Consider the following 18,539-nt stretch of genomic DNA (forward strand, 5'->3'; position numbering starts at 1 on the left):
TATCTTAACTCAACTCAACTTAACTCACTTCAACATCTAAACACAACTTGAGAGAGAGAATTAGCGTCGAGCGAGATAAGAAATAAAGGGAAAACCCTTTTCAGTCAAACGGTACGTTTTTTATTTTTTATTTTTTTTTCATCACTTAAAAAGAGAGGGTCAAGTCTCCCTTCTTGTGATTGGGCCGGATATTACAGGGTATTAGAAATATGATTTTTTTTTTCTTTGAACATTTAAAATATCCTAATTATAAATATAAAAACAATTTATTCAAGTTAATACTAGTCCAGTCGATATTTTATTTTTGGCGACTGCAGTCTGCTGCCAGGCCGGCCACCGTTGGGCACAGGCCAAATGCTATTTATTTTATATTTATTTTTAAATTTTTTTAAAAAATAAAAAATATCAATATATTAATAATTATTTCTTTAATCATTAATTTTTTTTTAAAAAAAATTAAATATATGATCAACATAGTAATTATAATTTTATATTTATAGATGATTCATTTATTAAATGAGTTGAAGTAAATTCAAGTTTATCCTTGCCGATTTCAAACTATTAGTAGAATAATTTTATACAAGTTATCGCTCGACCGATCTATACCTTGCACGTACACAAAATTATTTAACCATAGCTCCATATTTATCGTTCTTTACCGCATCAAAATTTTCTGTTGCTGGGGAGGCGAACGCTAAACCAGAGCCCCAAAAAAAAATCCCTAACCCCCCAATCCAAATCGCTACTCAAAACAATGAGCGAAGATGGGAAGGGCAGAGGACTCATTGACGATCAGCAGAGTCAATTTCACTACGGCACGTTTCAAGGCGTCGCCAACTACAACCCTCCCGCTCCGCAGCCACTGCCTCATCCTGTCGTCGGTTTTCCCCAGCCGGTTCCTCCGCCTGGATTCACTGTAGATTCCCGCTATAATCACCAACGCCATAATCATTATGGATACCAAACCGTTGAAGGTATGACACCTCTCTATCTGGGGATTTTGATAAAGGATGCAGGTATTTGTGAATTATTTCTCGGATATAATGTACGAGACTGGGTGGAAAAAACATAAAATGATTGGGCAATCAAACGTTGTTTTTTTATTGGTTACAGTGCAAATTATGGTAACTCCACGAACGGAGGTTGTGAGAAGGGCCCAAGACAAAAAAGAAAAAAAAAAGAACGGAGGGTCTAAATTTTATACTAAATTAGTTTTATTGGGCTATTATTTAATAATAACGTTGTGGTGCTGTTTAATTCATTTTTAAATGTTATAGCTTGAATGTATTGTATTATTTATATGAGGAGATTTGAAAGAATTAGTCAATTTAAATGGCATCTGTGTAAGTGCAATGATATGGAAGTTGAATTATTGAGCTAATCTTGCTCAAGATCTGTTTTCTTGCCCAAATGTGGCATGACATAACTCGGCTCTGATGTTGGATCTGAATGATCTCGAAAAGATGGATCTTACTTGAGTTTCTGCGCCTTGTGCTTTAATTTGGGATTACGACAGGTTGCAGAAACCATGCTTGTGATTCTGGGAGGGAGGGAAAGAGGATGCTATTTTTGAGAAATTTGGAGCTGGAAAAAGCTTGATCAGGATCTATTCTGAACTGAAAAAATGACATTAAGTACGGTTGAATAACAGAAGAAATTAAAATTTTGAATCTGAGTGCAAAGAGGGCCGTAGATGCTAGATGGGAAAACAACATCTGGCATCACATCTTTAGCTTGGGTAGAATTGCATGATGCAATACTTGCTGCAAAGTTGCTCAAATTAAGATCACTTTTGGCGAATTTAGAATTGTGGAATCTCTGACTTACAGTGATGATGCCTGGATTCATTACATTTTATGCCTTTTAACTTGTCATGTAGAAATGGCTTGGAGGTTTGAAGAACTTTTCAGCAACTGTTTTCATCAATTAGAAGGATGCTAGGATAGTTTCTTGCTATATATTATAGTTGTTTGGAGGGAAATAATGGAGTTATTTCAAATTGAGAATAGTTAGCAGGAAAATCATTTTATAATGGGATATGGTGGGGAGTAGACAATTAGTTTACATTGTGGTGGTTGAGTTTGATTAATTGGAAAATTTTCGAATACATGATGCTTAACAGTGGACTATCTTGTACTGTAATGTTGAATAGATAGAGTTGCCTCTGAGGTGGGCTATCTGAAGTGGTAAGGGCCTTGGGCTTGGTTGTATGCTCCCTCCAACTCTAAGGTTCAAATCCTTTTGGATGCAAACATTTTTGTCGACATCATATGTCCACAGCAACATGTAAATTGGGTATAATCCTAACCTCAACAAAATTATTTTCTCTTAATTGAAAACTAAAATAAGTTGTTATGTTTTTTCTTTTTTGGCGTTCGTAATGAGAAAGCACGAACCTGTCCATAGCCGTATTCTTCATAGTACTGCTTCTGAATAGCAGAGCCGAAGTAGAGGGACGTGTTGTATATGAGATATGAAGAGTGCTTCGTCAAATTTAGCAGCATGAAATCGAAGTTCAACGCCACCACACTACGTTCACATACCCAAAACGAAAAGATTTAACAAAAATGAAAACCTATGGGAATGAAATCCAGGCCGAGCTCCAAAGATTGGGAATGCTCATTGGATGAACTTCGATGCTTTTCAAATTTTGATAATTGTGTATATTAATTACTTATTGATATTGCTGATAATGAGCAAGTTCTTATTGATATTCTTGAAAAATTTCAATCCTCATGATATTCTTATGCTGTTCAAGGTTATGCCATTGTTGAGGGAAGACCTGTCAGTGAGCCGTCACTTCCTTGCTGTGGTATCGGCATGGGCTGGGTCCTGTATGTATGGATGTTTCTTAATTACGCCACTTTAATTTCATCAATTCTCTTCATATGTGTTTTAGGGGTGACAATAGGACTTGTAGAGTCAAAAAAATTGAAAAAAAGGAGTTTTGCGGTTTCTAGCTGGCAGTGGCCATGCATTAATGACATGAGGGATTTTTGGAAGAATATATATAGATACACATTTTACTGGGCCCAGTATGTTCATAATATATGCCGTATACAATGATGAAATCTTAAAATAGTCAATTGACTTGGTCAAACGAACAACTTTGGGCAATCATAGGTTTCGTTTGGCCATGGAAAGAATTTCTAGTCCCACACACTTTTCATGTAAGTTTAAGTTGCCTCTTGAGTGCTCTTTTATTGGCAATATTGGCTTGCCATTGCAATGCGCTTATTTGACTTCTGCAACTGTTGTGTATTTATGGCTTAATAGCTCTCCCAGACCTAGTTGTAGACTGACTGTCTTTAGCTAAGGCAGATGGTTGCTTTGCTGCCTATAGTTACTCATGGGCAATGGCACAAGACAAGAGTTGCATGAACAGAGCATTTCAGTAATTGGGTGAGCTTTTTTTGTAGTGGTTGTAATCGACAAGTGACAACTCTTGCTTTGATTTTTTTTTTTGCAAGGTTTATAACTGGATTCTTTCTTGGTGGCATTCCCTGGTATATTGGAACTTTTATTCTACTTTGTGTACGAGTGGATTACAGAGAAAAACCTGGATATGTTGCATGCACAGTAGCTGTAAGTGTTTGTATTATACAGTATCTCATTTTTCTCTTGCATCATGATGTTCACTGGTTATGTTATTTGTTTTCAGCTTCATGATTCCTTGTCCTAATATGGACTTCTTCAATTAGTCTTGCTGGTGGTGTTATAGATCTTTTGAGACTAGTTGTTTCTCTTCAAATGGCAATTTATTCATTTACTTTCTAAACTTGCAATTAGTGCGATGGCACCACAGTTCACAAAAATAACTCTGTCTTAATTACTCACGTTCTGGGAAGTAGTAGATAAGCTTCATGACCCCCTTCAACCTGACCTATTGAATGGACAGTTCGTGTTTGGGAATAAAAGCTTAATGTTTTAACTTAAAGGAGGGGCTCCTCTTTACTTATTCCATGGTACATATAAGTTTGTTAGGAATATTCGGTGCTGGAAGTATTTAGAGTGTGCAATCTAAACTATAGTGTGAACAGTTAGTTATGACAAATTTATTCAGTTGCAGTAGCAGAGGAAAGCTTTTGTTCAAGAGTTGAAAGAGATTAGAATAAGGGGAAATATGCTTTCTACTTTCCAACTAATAGGTGTTCTACATTTTGAACAAAAAACTATTAGAATTGACATGTTGTATTTCTCAATTAAAAAAAACAAACAAACAAACAAATAACACTTGTTCAATTCAGACTGTTAAGGTGGATGAAAAATAGTTAAAAATAGGTGACATAAAATAATCTTGACAGGATATGTACATTACAACTTTTTAGTGGTCTGCGGGTAAAATCTGCCAGCTTTGTTTTTTAAAGTTTAGAACGCCTGCTAATTGGAGAGTGAAAGGTATATTTTCAGCGTAAAATAACTATGAAAGTTTCAGTGAGTTGTTTGTAAGAGTGCCTTGGCTAACCTCCTTGCTAGTAGGATGGTTTTTAGGTTTGAGAGATTTTATGCCCATGATGTGTGTTACGGTACCATTCCTTTAAACTAGGCGGGGTCCCGTTCCATTTGTGGTTTCAAACTTCTTGCTAAAATGTCTAATCTGCATTATTTGGGTAGAAGTCACCGCTCTGATTCTTTGGTGAATTCAAGGCATCGTGTTTTCAATCATTAGCAAACGCCATAGAAGAGCTTCTTCTGTCTCTGTCTCTGTCTCTCTCAGGTTTCTATTCCTAATTATACTGCCTGGCTTAAGATCTTTAAGGCTTTCTAATGATGAGATTTAGACTTTCTGCTTACAATGCGCATGATCTATGCTTAAGCATTGAATGATGTTTATCTTGTTGAATTGCCCTTTTGTCTGGTTGCTCAGAAAAAGATACTTAACTCTTTTTTATTTTGTTTTTGTTTTTTTTTTTAAATAATAATTTCTACTCGAGCAGTCGCTACTCGCCGTGATTGCTGTTATGCTTGGGGTAACAAAGGGTACTCGCGTGTGGTGAGATTAAGATCAGCTACAAAGTTGAATGCATGGAGATACCTGTATGCAAAAGAGCAACTGATTGCTAATATACTTTTACTGGGACTCAGAGGTTGTTCTACCTTGTATTTATGTAATTATTATGTTTATGTTGTTGTGGCATTCTTTCTGACGTGCTTGCAAAATGCCTACTTATTGAGTAGATTGCCAAATATTTGAAGAAAAGAAAAGAAAATTAAGTATTTATAAACTTGAGCTTAAAATTTGTTCGTACTCCATTTAATAATATTATAGTCATATAAATTCGGTGCATGTCTTTTACTGTCACACTGGCATCATTTGCTTGTTCTGCCATTAGCGGTCTGGATCGATCCAACCTCAATCTGTTAGCCCTATCTTAGCCAATATAATGTACCCAGATTCCAATGGTCGAAGTACAGTCTACCAGGTTGAATGTAAATGGAAAACGAAAGAAATGTAGATGATGAGGAATTTTGTATGATTCACTATAATTTCTGTAAAACAACGCCCGTCCTCCAATTGATGAGAGAGACTACAAATACTAGTAAAGTAAAAGTACTAAAATGCCCTCTGTTCTATTTTTTTACATCAGGCAAAATGCAAACATGAAATAAACGGGCCCATGATTCCGAGATTGAGGCCATGCCTCCTTCTACTTCAAAGCCCATTGCCTTTCCTACCGTGTCAAGCCCACCATTAGCTTAAAGTCTAGGGTTCCTTCGATTCCCAATCCCGTAAGCCTTTCTCGAGCTGCCTCTTCTTCCTCACGAACTCTTTTGCCCCCAATACTCCTCATACCGTGCCATGGTTGTGTATCATACAGGATTAAGAGCTTACAATTTACAAACTGATACGGAACTCATCGTGATCTTTTGAAATGGGATGAAAGACCACATCCTAATATTGCGAAATCCGACAAATGGACATTACATTATTTTATATTGGCACGAATCTTGTCGTTAAATAATCAATTTATTATTATTCTTAATTATAGCAAAATTTGATATAAGATTAAATGATATGCATAATTATTTTCATCATCTTTTGCATAACCATGAGTTAAAATTAGAATATATATATATATATTTTTATAAAATTTAAGTTAATTTATAAATTTCTATGGAAGAAATACAATTTGGAGCAATAATAAATTTATATGTAGTACAATCTCATGTCTTTGAAATATATGCATGCATTAATATAAATATATATATATATATTATTATATTATTTACGTGGGTTTTCTTTCCTTGTTTGGATTTCAATCGGGCCTGGTCCTCTGTCAGCCCAAAATTGCGAAGGTCCTTCTCCACGTGTAGGTATTCTACTAGCGGTCATTTATTTGTCTCACTGACCAGTCACTTTATGCCTTTCTTTACAAATTAGGGTTTTTCATCTCTTAGTCCTGGCTCATATATAATCCAAAGAAAACCTTGCCCCTCGCCTTCTTCTACACACCGATAGAGAGAGAATTCGAGAGGCAGAGGCTTCGGAGATCATAGCTTCTTATCGGAAATGGTTACTTTCAGGGTAAGCCTGCGTATCCTAGTTCTCAGATCCATTACAAAACCTGTTCTTTTAGGGTTTCTATGCAAATTCATTTTCTCTGGTTTTGGTAGTAGTTCTTGAGTTCTAATTATTTATGTTTGCTTGGTTCGCGAGAAAATATAACAATGGAAATTGAAACCGTCCCTCCTTAGTTTGAGCTCTTCATTTAGGTGAAAAAAAAAAAACCTCATGAATAGATATCGCGATTTTCATTTTCGCTGAAACAAAACTGTTGGGTCGGGGGGCCCGGAGGGGGAGGGCTTGAGGGTTGTAGGTTGGCTTTTTCTGAGTTTATGCTGAGGGTGTTTTCATTTGGAGTTGCAGTTTCACCAGTACCAAGTCGTTGGTAGGGCTCTGCCAACTGAAGCTGATGAGCATCCAAAGATTTACCGCATGAAGCTCTGGGCCACGAACGAGGTTCGCGCCAAGTCGAAGTTCTGGTGAGTGATTTAGTGGAGATCATTTTGGTTTTGGCAATGTTGTTTTTTTATTGTTGTGTTATCGATATGTGGGTCTCTTATTCTTTCTTTGCTTAGTTTTGGTTTAATATATTTTGTTTGGTCTGGTTTAGGTATTTTCTGAGGAAGTTGAAGAAGGTCAAGAAGAGCAATGGGCAAATGCTTGCTATCAATGAGGTATTTTGTTGAATCTCACCTATGAGTCGATTGTCTATGAAATGATTTATTGGATAATGTTCTAAGTAATTGTGGTTTTAGAACTCTTATGTTGTGTTCTTCATTCCAAAGAACCTAGTATTCTTTTTGGGCTTATGATATACGATGTTTGTTAAAATGTAGAGAAATGCTGAGCGTGGTTATCAAATTAGCTGTAATTTTTTAGTCTTGGTGTTGTTGCTTGTTTTGCTTTCCATATTAATTTGAGGGCATGATGATTGTTATTTGATCATTTAGTATTTCTTCCATGCAATGAAGCAACAACTTATGTTTGTGTGGCACCCACCCGTGGGTAGCCCAAGTGGTATGGGTGAACTTGTGTGCATGAGCCCCACCCATGTCACAGGTTCGATTTTCCCAAGGATCAAACTGTGATTTAACTGGGAGGTCATGGCGGTGGGTTGATGTGCTAGTCTCCCCGGGGGTTTAGGTTCCATGGGTGAGTCCGAAGGGCTCTGCCATGGGTTGGTTCCCCTGTTATAAAAAATAAAAAAAAAGAATGTTTGTGTGATATTGGCTGCTAGGTTGTGATTAAGACATAAGAAATTGTGAGGGTATGGCTGGATAGTTGAAATTTTCTAATGGTAATTTTGAGTAGAATGGGTAAGGTATGGGTCTTACAATTGGAAAATGGGGTCTGAACATGGAAATTGGTCAAAGCTTGAGTTTTGTTGGATATAATTCCCTTGAAACTGCAGTATTGTTTACATAGTATTGATCTGGATTTGAAGTTGCACATCTTTCTTTATCTAGGCAATAATTTCTTAGCCTACTTTAATTACTCATTTTTATGTCGGGTTGCTTTTTATATAAAGAGGAAAACAATGGAATGGATGATTTTCATTGTTTCTGACTTGTACATGGAAAACGAGTGAATATTCTATGCCTAGTTAGGTGTTCCTCTTGTATACTATGTCTACTAGGGTAACAAGCTTTGCGATTATTAAATAATAAAATATTTATTAAAAACATATTTGTTATAAAAACGAATGAATATCTCTTTGTAGGTTCAAACTGAATAATAATATATAATCAGTTTCTTATGGTGGGTGCCTTAATTTTTAGAAGAAGCATTGTATTGAATATAATGTTATCCTCTGTTTTATTATCATTAACCCTATACATTGACTTGGGTTGTGCAGATTTTTGAAAAGAACCCTACCAAGATTAAGAACTATGGTATCTGGTTGAGGTATCAAAGTCGAACAGGTTATCACAATATGTACAAGGAATACCGTGACACCACTCTAAACGGGGCTGTGGAACAAATGTACAATGAGATGGCTTCTCGACACAGAGTCAGGTTTCCTTGCATCCAAATTATCAAGACTGCCACCGTCCCAGCAAAACTCTGCAAGAGAGAGAGCACCAAGCAGTTTCACAACTCCAAAATCAAGTTCCCCTTGGTATTTAAGAAGGTCAGGCCACCCACTAGGAAGCTGAAGACCACATACAAGGCATCAAGGCCTAACTTGTTCATGTAATTTGATCATTTGAGGAATGAGCTCTGAAGTGTTAAGAGTGGGGCCTAAAATCATTTTGGTAGAGACCATCGTATCGTTGAATGTTTCTTTTTGGATATTGTTTTATTTCAGAATCTTAGCAAACCAAAGATTTGGAGCTTATCTTTGGGTTTTCCGAGTACTTCATTTATAATTTTCTATGAGAGTTTTTTTTGGTCATGAACTACTTCAATGATCTGGTTTTGATTGTTTCGTGTTCTTGTATTACAAGTTTACAACCCGTTCAATTTTTCTTTTTAAATTTAAATTTTATTTTTTATGGTTATGGAGGAGTAATGCTCCCCTCAAAGTGCCCTTTGGTTGGCTAGCATCTCACGGGAAAGTTTTGACTATCAACAAGTTGAGAAGGCGTGGCCTATACTTAACAGATTAGTTCTTCATGGGCAAACATGACAGCAAATCTTCATTGCGAAGGCTTTATGGGATGATATTCACACAAGACTTGGTATGGCATGGCTAATGCCTAGAATATTGGCATGCTAGAGAGGAATCCGGGGCAACGAGCAGATCGTGGTTATTTGGAAGGTAGTGCCTCTTTGCCTAATGTGGTTTGGATTGGAATGAGAGGAATAGATGATGTTTCGAGGACAAGGAGCGCACATTGGAAGGGTTTAAAGACCTTTTTTTTTTTTAGTTTAATCATATCTTGCTTCTTTGGGCTTTTTCTATTGTATTGAATGGAACATCTTTTAAAGACTTCTACGCTACTTTTTGCATCACCACTTAGCTTGTAATTAGGCTTTTTCTATATACTCTCTGAGTACTTGTGTTTTGCTTATTTACGTGGATTAATAACATCTTTTCTTATTTATAAAAAATAAAAAATAAATAAGTTTTGAGTTTATAGAAGATTATACAAGTGAAGTAGAGTTTTATACTAGTTTATGATTTAATAACCAATTATAATTTGTGTTTACAAATGACTCTAAGGCTGTGTTTGCAAGATGAACCAAACTCAACTATCTCAAACTAATTATTAATGGGATTCACTATTTTTTTAATTTTCTATAAAAAAGTTAAACTCATTTCAATCTACTTCATACATTTCAATCTAAAAAATTAAATTTATCTTAATCTAAAAAATTTAAATCCATCTTAACAAAATATTACTATTCATAACTTAACTCAACCCATCTTAATATTCAAATATAGCTTAATAAATGAGTTGAGACGAGCTTGAACAGCTTATGAAGTAGTATGGTTTATTTACAATCTTACTTATACATTTTGAGACAAAAAGATAACAGTTCAGAAGAAGCCAATTTTGGGATCTGATTTTTGTTGTTAGGCGGATCTCATGTGAGGGTTTTATTTCTTCAATTCAGTTTTGAATCTGTGCAGTAAAGTTGGTGGCTTCCTGTAAGTGAGTTGCGTTTAGATGTTGAGATGATCTCAAATAATCTGAATTGTTATGTAAATAATAGTATTTTGTGAGTTCTATTAAGATGTATTTGAATGTAAATATGTTAAAATATGTGTTTAAATGTATGAAATAGATTAAGATAAATTTAACTTTTTTAATTAAAAGTTAAAAGATTAGTGAGCCCCATCAATAATTAATTAGAAATGGATTGAGATCAGTCATCCAAACAAACAATAGTCTTAGAAGCTGTGCCTAAACTGCAGTAGGTGGTTTGGGTGTTGGGTGTTGTTCTTTTACCTGTTCTTGTCAAGAAGCTTGGAGTGTGTGCCCAAATGGTAATTAATCTTCTTTTTCCTATCTCTTGGTGAAGTTTGGGAGTATGCTCTACAATGTTACACAAAAATAGAATTCTAAGAGAGAGGTTTCTAGTGGGATTCATATGGGCACGAAATGGTCACAGTATGCAGCAGCACAAAACAGAACAGATACCTGCGCTTTATCCTTGATAATACTACTCTGATGGACACTGCATCTAACTCTGGGTGTGGTAGCCCCGCCCATCTTAGTGGCGTGGAAATTTGGAATGAAGGGCCCAATGTCTTAATAACCTTTTGAAAACGATACCATGCATAGACAGACTATTCTTCAATTTTTACTTAAAAAACTTTTTAATAAAATATTATTTATTTTGAATTCAAAGAAATTTAAAAAGTAATAACATTTTATTAAAGATTTATGTAAAAATTCTAAAAAAATTGCGTCTTCCTCGTAACATTCATATATTTAATTTTGTCATTCTTAATCACACTTACTTAAACGTCTCATTTTATCGTCTTTTATTTAAATGATTGACATATAAAACTACTTATAATGAATCAAAAAAAGAGTGACGGAGAATGACACAATAAAAAATGGAAGAATGTCATTTCTCTAACGTTTATACACGAGAAATTATAAAAAGTAATTTCCATGTGTGTGTCCAAAAATGCTTATTTTCACCCCATTTTTAGCCAAATATGAAATGATAACATCCACCAAAGGAAGGTGGTTCCATCATCAAGGATGCTTCTTGTCTTGTCTTGTCTTGACTAATCTGTTTCTGTTGAGCTTAATCCATGAAATAAGGTCTCTCATTTTCATATGAAGAAATGATAGTGTAATAAAACTAGTCATCTATCTCTCCCTTTAGCTTAGGACTTTTTTAGCTTAAATTTTGGTAACTATTTAGTCACGGTGTACACAGCCACACGACCTACGTAGCTAGAGATGCAAGTTTTTTCAACGTCGATCCAACGTCCAAACAAAGAAGAAAGATGATATGGACAGCATACCAAATCTCTGATGATCTCTCTTCTGTTCGCTTTAGAAATTGCTCGTTGAAACATTGCAATACTAATGATGAACATGACTTTGCAGTGGATCCCTCTTAGTGCATTATCACAAATTGATGTTTTACCCTTTAGCTTTGACGATCGTCTAAAGCAAATTAAGTACCCCTTTTCAAGATTGGATTTATCTTAAAACCAAGTAGAAAGTGTTGAAATTCTGAACGCCACACCCAAAGATGAGAGATTACTACTAGTTCTAGATCTTTTCCTTTTTGAAAAATAAAATAAAATCACTCCGTTTTTGCAAATTATGTCGAAGAAGGTGACGTGAAAATGTTTAGACTTTCGTGGTTTAAATAACATATTGTAAATGGATATATTTAAGTATAGGAAAATGCTAGTATTCTGCCTAGCTTTGTTCTCTCATTTTAACCGTTCATGTATTTAATTCTTTTTTAATTTAATAATTAAGAAAGTGACTTTTAGTGTATTAATATATTTTTTTTATTTTTTAAAAATATTTAAAGATGTTTAAAAAATGTGAAAAAAAAGAACAAAAAAATAAAATATAGAATTTATACTAGTGGGCAAGCCTAACTGTCAAAGTTGGGTGGCAGAGTAGCAATGTAGCATCACTCTTAAGTATAAAGTGTATTTTTTTGGCCGGTTCAAATTTTGAAGAAAAATATTTGTGGTGTATATATATATATATATATAACTTTACTAATACTCACTTTCTTAATCATTAAGTAAAATAAAAAATTAAAAAAAATCAAATACAAAAATAGTAATAAATGAATAGTAATAGAATAATAACTCTATCATTATTCTACACACACACACATATATATATATATATATATATATATAAGTATACAAATAATAGGCCTTCGCTATTTTTCCCACCAATTAAAATGGACTTGCTATGTAAAAGACAAGAACAATCCAATTGTCATTTAAAAAAAAAAAGAGAGAGAAGGGAGTGGAACTAATATTATAACTCAAAGTGCAAAGTGCAAACCAATAGTAAGTTGAAAAGAATAAAAAAAAAATCCAACCTCTATGCCTTTATTTGGCCATGCTATGAATTTCGAGCTTAGATTATCACCATGTAATAGAGACAATCAATGTTTCATTATTCATCATGTGATTGGATGTCGGGTATGAAATACAGCTGTAAACACCCCCTCTCTCTCTTCACAGAAAAGAATTATCTGCAGTCCTACTGGAGCCTCGTGGATATGATCATATCTTTTCTTTCAGCAGTAGAATGATAAAGCAAATACTAAAAAATACTAGTCAACCTCGCCTCCCCCTCCTTTACCTTCTTTCCTGGTTCTACTTTTCGATATGGGATGCTATTTCTGGCCAAATATGTCAAATGGAATTTAAAATTACACTGTTCATTCTAGATATACTACCCTCTTACTTCTACCAAAAATCAATCAGTCAAAATGATGAATTCGTTTGAATTTAAGTGTCTTTAGTCATGAGTTTGGTAACAAGAGGTGATCAGAATTAGAAAGACCAGGCTCAACAAATTTAATCATTTGTATGCATTTGTCATGGGGTGCTTTAATGCCGTTCATAATCCATTGGATTGGGTTCATAGATCTCATGATGTCATGCCAGGGTGGATCGGTAGTTAGTGTTTAAGAATTGCCCAATTCCTTGTGTTAATATGCAGAGGCAGTTGATATATACCTTCTGTCATCATTAAAAAGACATCAATCTGAACATCCCCATATTATCAACTAAGCTCATCCCATGATGTATTATTTATTGACTGTCGACCATGTAGAGTTGTGCAGAGTAAGACAGACATGCTACCATGTCCATCATGCATCCACTACGCGGTCCTTCTCAACCTTTCATCCATGAAAATTGACCCTTTTGTGTCTGCAATTCCACATTCTCCTTTCTGTACCAAAAAGCTTGCCCATGTTAGCCCCACATCGTTGAAATTGTTCATACCCTCCCCAGCTTTTTGTTTTTGTTTTTGTTTTTTTTTTTTTTTTGTTTTGGGTTTAATTTATGAATCCTAATCTTCTCTCTCTCACCAACCACCACGAATTGCATGACCATGCTTATGAATGTCATAACCAACATATCTTGTTATTATCCATTTTGTATTCACTAATCAAACCACACTCGGTTTCTTTGTACGGTAAAGAACTGCAGCAGTTTCTGGAACAGCAACCAAAACTAGCTTTAGTTAAAACTCTATTTAAAAGCTCTACCTCTCATTGCCACTGAAACAAACTTTAGCAGAAAGCATCTACTTTCATAAAAAATTAAAGAAAGGCTGAACTTTGCAGAGGGATCGAGCAGCAGAGAAATTTCCGGTAGCGATCGAGGCAGCTTAGGATTTGTGATCGTATTCTTGCTTTCCCTGGAGATTGAAAAATGCAGGTTTTTCAGAAGCTAGCACCTTTCACCATCTCTACATACTGTGTTATTCTTCTACCATTAGTTGGCTGTTCATTCCACCAAGAAATGAATCAGTCAGTCAGTCACAAGAGCATTAGACACAACTTTCACAAGGTAACCCAGTTCTTCTTCAAGTTCCCTTTTTCCTCTTCTATCTTCTTCCTCTTCATCTTCTGGAGAAGTGCCAAGGAAGATTATATTCACCATTAGCAAACTAACTTTCCTATTTTATTCTTGCATTAGTTTTTCTATGAGCTTTTAAAGAAATACCAGAGGTAACAGTTATTTAGTCCCCTATTGCAGCTGAGTCCTAAGATGACTACTGATGTTGCAATTCATGGGTTTCTCCTATGGGTTTCACTTGGGTTCTTAATGCCTCTTGCGATACTTGCTATCAGAATGTCTAGAAGAGAGGAACCACGGTCCAAAAGGCTCAAAGTTTTTTTCTATCTCCATGTTTTTGTGCAGGTATGCTCTTCACTCTGTGAATACTATGCATACATGAGGTCCATCGTCGAGAAGTTGAAGAATGTATTTGCATCCATGCATATCCTCCTATTTTTTAAACATATCCAACGAATGAAAACTCAGAGCTACAATATGTAATCATTAAAGATTTGATCTTTTTCTACAACTGCATCATGAAAGTTACTTGAACCTTAATGGGGTCCACAATTATTTTGGAAGAAAATAATTTTGTAGCCCACCGTTTGGAAACAGTTAAGTTCAATTAGTTTTACAAAATTCCTAACAATTAGCAAAAGAAGGTAGTGATTATGTAATCATATATATTTTTTTCCTCGACTTCATTAGTAGGATACCCCCTAGGCTTTCTGTATCAAAATGGTAATCACAAGTTGAAAAAAATTATAATCATTTCTACAGGAACTAGCAAACTGCTGCTATCACACACACACACACACACACACACATATATATATAATATTCCATTCCCCTAAGTTTGCTAGATCAAATGATTTAGTCACCTTTCATGGGGCTATAGATAACTACAGGGGCGAGGTTTTTAAGAACTAGATGAATCAAAGAAGGCATAAATCTTGCAAGTTCTTCCACCAGCTATTACTCTTCTATACTTCTTCTAAACCTTTGTCTCTCTATGTGCTAAATTCAATTTTAACAGATACTGTCAGCGCTTCTTGCCACAGTTGGAGCTGCCTTATCGTTCAAAAAACTTGAGAATTCCTTCACTAACAGCCACCAAAGATTAGGACTAGCACTTTATGGTGCCATTTGGGTGCAAGCCTTGATCGGATTTTTCAGGCCTAAAAGGTAATTGGTACAATTTTCTCACAGTCTAAGTAGTTTCTTACCAACTATTGTTGATTCTCAATTAATGCCAAATTGAATTCATTGCATCATTTTATTGGCACTGCCTTATCTATATGTAATCTACATTTTCCTTCCTTCTGCAGGGGGAAGAGAGAGAGGAGTTTGTGGTACTTTGTGCATTGGATGCTTGGAACAATGATTTCTCTCTGTGGGATCATCAACATCTACACAGGCTTAAAAGCTTACAGTAACAAAACATCAAGAAGTACGACCCTTTGGACTATACTTTTTACAGCAGAGGTCCTTTTCATTGCTTTCTTTTACCTCTTTCAAGACAAATGGGAGTATATACAAAAGCAAGGTGTCGTTTTAGACAATGCACCTATCACAGTTTCTAATCAACAAATTCCAGAAGGGATCTACCAAAAGGAGTTGCAGCCTGAACCATGTGGCAAGCGTAGTAGACTTATTAAGAACTTGTTTGATTAATATGGGATTCTTTATTGCCTTTTTTCTCTATTATTTTTCTTATAGGTTGCTCATTTGCACTTTGTTTTTTGATGCCTGCACTGCAAGGCGATCTGACAAAAGAATACATTATTGGAGTGCATGCAGCTAAGCCCAAGGATTTTCCTTTCTCATGTGGCATACATACGTACTCTAGCTAGATATATCTTTGATGTGATACTGGCCTTAGGAAATTGGGTGCTTTTTACACATAAATATATATATATATATAATATATATGTATGGAATAGATGGCGATTATGCAGTGCTTTGTAGGAGAATGTTATGAAGTTTGTAAGTTTGCTTTTGTAAAATTATATATAAGAGAATATCACACATACCCTTGATCTCAAACCCCGTACACCATGTCTCGTTCAGTTCATGGAATAAAAGAAATCAAGTGAAGTCTTCGAAACTATTATTGTGGGTGTACTCCCATATATTTTGGTAGGTGAGAAGTCATGGATTCAGATCTCTATGGACATAATACCAAAGAATTCAGATTCATATCCATTATCTCGACCTGCATACTTCATTCTATAGACACAAAGTAATTATATAAGAATAAACTTACAAACTGACGTAATTTCATGTGATCAGTTAGATCTACTTTTATAACAAAAATAACTTTACAATCTGACATATATAATATCACATCAAGCTACGATCAATTTGTGGATTTATTTTTGTGTAATTCCTTTGTGGCTAAATTATTTCTCTACTTTTCATAACACCATATTAAGGAGATCCCACCAAGCAGGATTTATGTGGAAGAACCACAAATGTACTATCAAGACGAACTTGAGTTATAATACAGATCCAAATTAACCTAGCCCACCAAAGGCATGGTAGGGTTAAGCTGGCATGGATGATGGCTCAAGTTCATATTTTTGAATCCCTTTGGTTCTCTCGCTTCGATCATGCTTTGCCCGCCTAGGTCCTTAAAGGAACATCTTGTGAGTAAAGGTGCTACTATGATTATGTCCAAACCCCAGAGAGTACCACTTTGATTTTCCATTTCCTTTTTTTCTTTTCTTTTTTTTTTTATCAATGCAGCTATTTGTAAACTTATTTTCTGTATGAAATCATTCAACTGCCTGCATCCAAGTAAAAATATCTCCAGCTTAATATCAAGGTAAAAACTTCATCAGCTGACAGCATGCTTCTTCTTCCAAGATATGCAGTCTCTGCAAGAATTGAGTATTTCTGGGAAGTAAACAAACTCTTGGCACTTTGCAGAGTTTGCATATCTACCGATCGAGTGGCTTGTGTAAGACGATTCTGAAATAGTACCGTATAGAAAGGATCACCAAAATATATATTAAGAAAAAAAATTGGAGCAGGATGAGGATGTGGGTCCAAAAGACTCCAAACCCCAGAGGTTTTGTGCACTCAAATCCAAAATTGAATTAGACTAAGCGACAAATTTTGCCTACTTTATATGGAGAATATATAGGTTGGCATGCATAATGAAAGCAAGCGGGAAAAGTTGTGGACATTGTGGTTCGTTTCTTATTATAAGCTGGAAAAAGAGAAGAGAGGAAGAGTTCAGTTCAATGGTATTAATATCTTTTCTTCGACTAGCAGCAATCAACTCCGCGAATGATACTGACAAAACAGTAGTGAATTTTGCAGTGATGATATATATTCCCATCTGCATTTTCATAAGCCAAAGAGAGAACCTTCTAGCTGCATGGGTACTTGCATGTTCATCAATATATGTGGTTTTCTACCTGTGTCATTCAATTCCTTCCTCTCAGAAGTTGCATCCAACAGATCAACCTCCACTTACTCAATACTATTAATTTGGCAGACCTCCAGTACTACTGCAAATATTGGATAAGAAAAATTCTTCTCATCAGTCACTATTTATCACTCCACACCTTACACTTTATGAAAAATACTCTCATATTCTATGAAAAACACCTCACACTCTATAAAAAGGTTATAGGTGTGAGGTGTCTACACTGGCTAAATACTTCTAAAATGGCAGTCATTATATATTCTGGCAAACTAGTTGCAGAACGAATGAAAGAGGACCATGTTCAGTCAGTTATCATGTAAATCATGCAATTAACAGTTAAAATTAAGCATTAATTAAGTAATTCTTTTGCCACTCATTGTTTGCGTTAATGAAATGCATCACTTTTAATGGCATGCAGGGATGGAAGCCCATCTAACATCATTTAGGTCCTCTATGCTCAGTAAAGCCCACAAAAATCAAAAGCCCTACTTGATGCATTAGGCCCTATAGTAATATTTTACATATTAGTGCTTCTACGGAGACCAAGAGATCTACCGATAGAATGTACTGATTGGTGCTTATTAATTTTTTTTCCCTTGTATTTCTTAACGTTTAAGAAAAAAAATCAATTCAGTGCATTTCTTGATGTTTAAAAAATACAAAATAAAAAATAAAGAACAAAAATGCACCTATCTATGCAAGTGCTCGGTAGACCGATCTATCTAGCATTTCTCTTTATATATTACTATAACATTTTGAACAGTACTACACCTACCGAAGATGTAACTTGAGCTGAGTCCTAAATCAAATCTTAATAAATTGCAAATTAAAAGGGCAATCAACTTATTACAATCCTTAAAAACATTTAGGCCTCGTATCTTTTGATACGTAATTGGCCTCATATCATTTTATTTCATATTATCGCATATTATCTAAATATTTAAACGCTATTCAAACATAAATTTTATTCAAATTTTTTTTCATATTTTTTCATTTAACTATTACTAGTAGTTATAGTATTGAATATAATTCAATATATGTATATCATCTATATAAAATAATTGTAATATATATGTTATATCCTATAGTTAGTAATGTGGGAGTCGAATTCAGTGTCAGTAAAACTGGAGTCGGAG

At 34.9% G+C, this 18,539-nt stretch overlaps 2 protein-coding genes across 3 annotated transcripts; both read left to right on the forward strand.

Moving 5' to 3' along the window:
- The first annotated feature begins 649 nt into the window (after nucleotides 1–649).
- LOC109014971 (60S ribosomal protein L18a) lies at nucleotides 650–8,933 on the forward strand. 2 transcript variants are annotated; one of them, XM_035688170.1, is made up of 6 exons: nucleotides 650–974; nucleotides 2,759–2,834; nucleotides 3,471–3,585; nucleotides 6,869–6,984; nucleotides 7,116–7,179; nucleotides 8,361–8,933. In XM_035688170.1, the coding sequence occupies exons 1-6, from the start codon at nucleotides 755–757 to the stop codon at nucleotides 8,700–8,702; spliced, it is 933 nt and encodes a 310-aa protein (XP_035544063.1). In that variant the 5' UTR covers nucleotides 650–754; the 3' UTR covers nucleotides 8,703–8,933. The 2 variants fall into 2 exon arrangements, with proteins under 2 accessions (XP_035544063.1, XP_018850586.1); XM_018995041.2 differs by lacking the exons at nucleotides 650–974; nucleotides 2,759–2,834; nucleotides 3,471–3,585 and adding an exon at nucleotides 6,362–6,526.
- Nucleotides 8,934–13,593: 4,660 nt separating this feature from the next.
- Nucleotides 13,594–16,013, forward strand: LOC109013087 (cytochrome b561 domain-containing protein At4g18260-like). The gene is made up of 4 exons (XM_018995040.2): nucleotides 13,594–13,976; nucleotides 14,166–14,330; nucleotides 15,004–15,152; nucleotides 15,296–16,013. Exons 1-4 carry the CDS (start codon nucleotides 13,839–13,841, stop codon nucleotides 15,639–15,641), a joined length of 798 nt encoding a protein of 265 aa, XP_018850585.1. The 5' UTR covers nucleotides 13,594–13,838; the 3' UTR covers nucleotides 15,642–16,013.
- The last annotated feature ends 2,526 nt before the right edge of the window (nucleotides 16,014–18,539 follow it).

Source organism: Juglans regia, chromosome 3 (genome assembly GCF_001411555.2).
Source record: "Juglans regia cultivar Chandler chromosome 3, Walnut 2.0, whole genome shotgun sequence".
Lineage (NCBI taxonomy): Eukaryota > Viridiplantae > Streptophyta > Magnoliopsida > Fagales > Juglandaceae > Juglans > Juglans regia.